This window comes from Pollachius pollachius (genome assembly GCF_949987615.1).
Source record: "Pollachius pollachius genome assembly, chromosome: 11".
In the NCBI taxonomy this organism is placed as follows: Eukaryota; Metazoa; Chordata; class Actinopteri; order Gadiformes; family Gadidae; genus Pollachius; species Pollachius pollachius.
In genome coordinates, this window is record NC_136944.1 from 12,827,383 (window position 1) to 12,831,448 (window position 4,066).

The window sequence follows — 4,066 nt, forward strand, 5'->3', positions numbered from 1 at the left end:
CAGTATCCACGTGTGCCGCTGTGGAGGCGGGTTTCGGGGTTTGGGACACGATTGTTTAGGGGGGGGGGGGGGAGACTGTTGTTGACCGGGGAGGGGGGGGGGGGGGGGGGGGAGACACGTTTGTTGAGGGGGACGACGACACACGATTGTAGGGGGGGGACACACGTTAGTTGAAGGGGGGGGGGGGGGGGACACGTTTGTTGAGGGGGGGAGACACGTTTGTATCCTAACAACAAAACAAGTTAACAAAAGCCCCATTTGTCAACTGAGAACCCCAATTCCCAGAATCCCCCGCGGCTCCGGAACACGGCGTAGCTTATATTAATCTTTATTATCTGAATGGGAAATGCAATATTTTAGGACAGATACACCATTAAACGCGTTTCTAATGACATTTCTAGCGAGAAATGTACATTTTCCTTACATAATCTTCAGTCAGTGAATGTGTATGATCTTTATTAATCTTTATTATCTGAATGGGAAATGCAATATTTTAGGACAGATACACCATTAAACGCGTTTCTAATGACTTTTCTAGCGAGAAATGTACATTTTCCTTACATAATCTTCAGTCAGTGAATGTGTATGATCTTTATTAATCTTTATTATCTGAATGGGAAATGCAATACATTTCTAGCGAGAAATATACTTTTTACTTGCATAATCTTTAGTCAGTGATTGTGTCTGATCTTTAGTTTTATAGTTATTAGGATTTGATCGGCTCGCTCGCATGTTTCAACGACGTCAGGTTGCTTTCGCTAAACTAGCAGCTCACGTGCTTCCTGCGTTTGTGTTATTAAACTGTTACTTTATGTAACTTTTAATGATATCATCTTGTTAGAAACACGTATATCTGAGAGCCAACCCAGTCGCCAAAAGCATACGTTGACAGTGTACTTTTCGTGAACACTGGATTACGTCGCATTTCAACATAAAATAGCGTGTTATACACACACACACACACACACGCACGCACACGCACAGACACACACACACACACACACACACACACACACACAAATACACACACACACACACACACAGTATCTTGTACAATGATTTTTAGATTTCTTCTTTGTAAAACTTGAAAAATAAAGTAAGTTTTGGCTTTGGAAAAGTAATTATTTCCCTTATTATACAAATAGGCTATGCTGTTAAGGCTGCCGTGTTCCAATACCTGTACTTCCATGAGTATACTTAAAGGAAGTATACTATCCGTACTATCTACTACGTTAATTTTTCAGATGTGAGTGCTGTTCCAAATCGAGTACTCCGTGGTGCACTAACCGGAAATTACGATCACGACTGCCGCCGTGGCTCCTCCCCCGCAATAAACATCCCGCTTTGAAAGGTGAACTCTTTACGCCTAGCAGCTATAAAAAACTATAAAAACTAAAAAATGACTCTATTAATGCAGGCTATGTGGAAAATGCGCCGACTTTGGCTCAGCCTGGCTCCGACTCTTCCGCTACGTATACATATGTGTAATCCAGCACATATAAAGACGGGGACCAGAAAATAATTACTTTCTCTCCATTGAAACCCATTCATATTTTTCGATCTCAGAGGTCCCATGAGGGGCCTACCGGAAGGGGCGAACTTACGAGCTCTATGACGCTGCTCTCGAGCGACATATAGATAGGACTGCTAATCTTACAAGCATTCTCAAGATCGATTGTCGGCAGTAGTTCTATTCATTCTATCGCTGTAACTTTTCTCTCGTGTTGCTATGGACAAGTTGTTTGACCTGGATCTCCGTGACCCCCGCACAGAAGGAAGACACCTTGCCGTTGGGTTGATGCATGACCAATTCCTTGCAGAAGCCATGGTAACAACCTTTTGTACATTAACTGAACTTGAACTTGTACATGAAATGAATGTTTCAGTACCTCAGAAACTCCGTCTAACAAGATGTTGGACTTAAACACACAGGAGGCTGCGGAGAATGTCAATCGGGCAAGATCTGGAGGGGATTCACCACGGAGCTCAACCAAACGGAGCGGACGCGGCAAGGCCAGAGGGAGACGTGGAGGCCGTGCGGGCCATACAGGCCGTGCAGACCGATGGAGTGGCCTAACTACAGGTTTGTTTATGTGCAAATTCAGATTAGTTTAATTTGGTGACAAACAATTACCCATGGCAATTAGGGATGGGTCAGAATTTTCTATTATTCGATTTTTCGTTCCCGTGGGTCAAAGTCGATTTGTAACATTTGGACCGTTCAAGGTTGGGTATGGGATTTGCGAAACGCCAGCAGATTTTGAAAATACACAACTCAAATGGTCCTACCCCCTCTCCTTCAACGCTGACTCTACCCATTCCAAGTACAAGTACATGGGAGCGGGGGAGAGGGATTGCCGTACGACCGTTTGATTGACGTACTTACTGTCAAATGAGTTTCTTGCAGCAGTGCAAGCACTTGAGTGTCTGCCGTAGAGATATATTAATCTGTCATGTACTGTTTAACAGGCATGGACACTGAGGTGTTGGCACTTCCTTCAGAGGATTCCTTGCCCTTACCCAGAGCACAGCAAAATCCTCAAGAGATGTTTGGTAAATATACAGTGTTTAATTCTGAAATCCAAATACTGTATATTGAATGTAGATCATTTGGTTATATTTTATTTGCAGAACAAAACATGGAGAGGCTTTCTGCCCTACTGGATTCAAGCCCCTGTCCTGCTGAGCCTGAGAGAAGCGCAGCATCATCGTGGTCTGTTAGGCAGCAGAAAGCCTCTGACCGTTGGGAGGAAGCACGGCCGTACCACCTCAGATGCCTTTTGGAATCTGAGGCTGTTGGCAAGCCATTGTGTTGCTTCTGCCACAAGCCGGCTGTTATAAGGTTGGATGTTCATCAATCAAATAATAGAATGTATCTATGTACACTAAAAAAAGTATATCATATAAATTGAGTGACTTGACTTGAGTGTTTTGTCTGCTTAGGTGCAGAGAGTGCCTTCCGGAGCAGTGGTTTTGTGGGGCCTGCGACATGCATAACCACAGCAAATGGCCACTCCACAACAGGGACAGCGTTGTGGATGGCTTCTTTAAAGCCATTCCCCCATCCACATGTATCTCAAGAGGAGAGACTGGAATATATGCCACACATGAGCAAGGTAAGGTCTGACAAATCTACCTGTCTAGACTTCCTGATCCTTATCTTGTTTATTCAGTCTGCTGCCATATACAGAATGTTCACTTTTCTTTTCGACAGATCGCATTTTACCCACAATGCCAGCACAGCACTGCACCTGCCAGGTCCCTAGCTTCACAGTGGAAGCTGGGAAACCAGTCATCTTGATTACCATCAATGGTAGAAACCAGTTCTCTATTTAGACTTCTGTTAGTCTAATATACAATATGTGTCAATGATTATGACTAATGTTGTTTTTTTCGTTAGGGCGTTATGATTTGCATTTGCCACGTTATGTGTGCCAAACATGCCTGCAGCAGTGGGCCCCTGATGTGAGAGACCTAGTCAGGAGTGGATATTGGCCAGCTTCTGCAAATGCTTCCACAATCTACACGGTGGACCTCCTCAACACCTTTCAGGAGCTGAAGTTGATCTCACCTGGATTCTCCAGGCAAGCCCTTGCAAAAATGCTGGAACATCGCACACTGTGTGCAGGAAGAGTAAGTGACATCAGCAATACTATTTATTATGCTCACCAATATTGTCAGCAATTTTTTTTTTTTTTTTTGACTATCTCAAAAATGTTTTCCATATTCTGATATACTTTCTAGTCTGGACAGATCAACGGGGATGCCCTGCAGAGGAGCTTTCTTGAGTTTGCATACGCCTCCTTTGAGAAAGACCAGCTCTGCTGTGATACCCCTTTCACCTGCCCTGCCTGCACACCTGAAATGGTAGCAGTGTCAGCAGATGGCAACAGGAAGCTTTATCGCTTTGGCCATACTGGAAGGTGCACTTTAAGTTCTCTTTGGTAATTGAGTCGTGACTGTAAGTGACAACAAGAGTAGGTAATGGATGTTATATATTTTTCCCCTAGATCTAATGACACTCCCTTTTTTGATGGGCTATTTCTAGCCAAAGACAGTGAGGTGT

At 43.9% G+C, this 4,066-nt stretch overlaps 1 protein-coding gene across 1 annotated transcript; it reads left to right on the top strand.

Moving 5' to 3' along the window:
• Positions 1 to 1,083: 1,083 nt before the first annotated feature.
• Positions 1,084 to 3,120, top strand: LOC307083209 (uncharacterized protein; the record flags this gene model as incomplete). The annotated part of the gene is made up of 6 exons (XM_079747043.1): positions 1,084 to 1,828; positions 1,933 to 2,083; positions 2,470 to 2,553; positions 2,632 to 2,842; positions 2,944 to 3,071; positions 3,113 to 3,120. Exons 1-6 carry the CDS (start codon positions 1,730 to 1,732, stop codon positions 3,118 to 3,120), a joined length of 681 nt encoding a protein of 226 aa, XP_079603169.1. The 5' UTR covers positions 1,084 to 1,729.
• Positions 3,121 to 4,066: the final 946 nt, after the last annotated feature.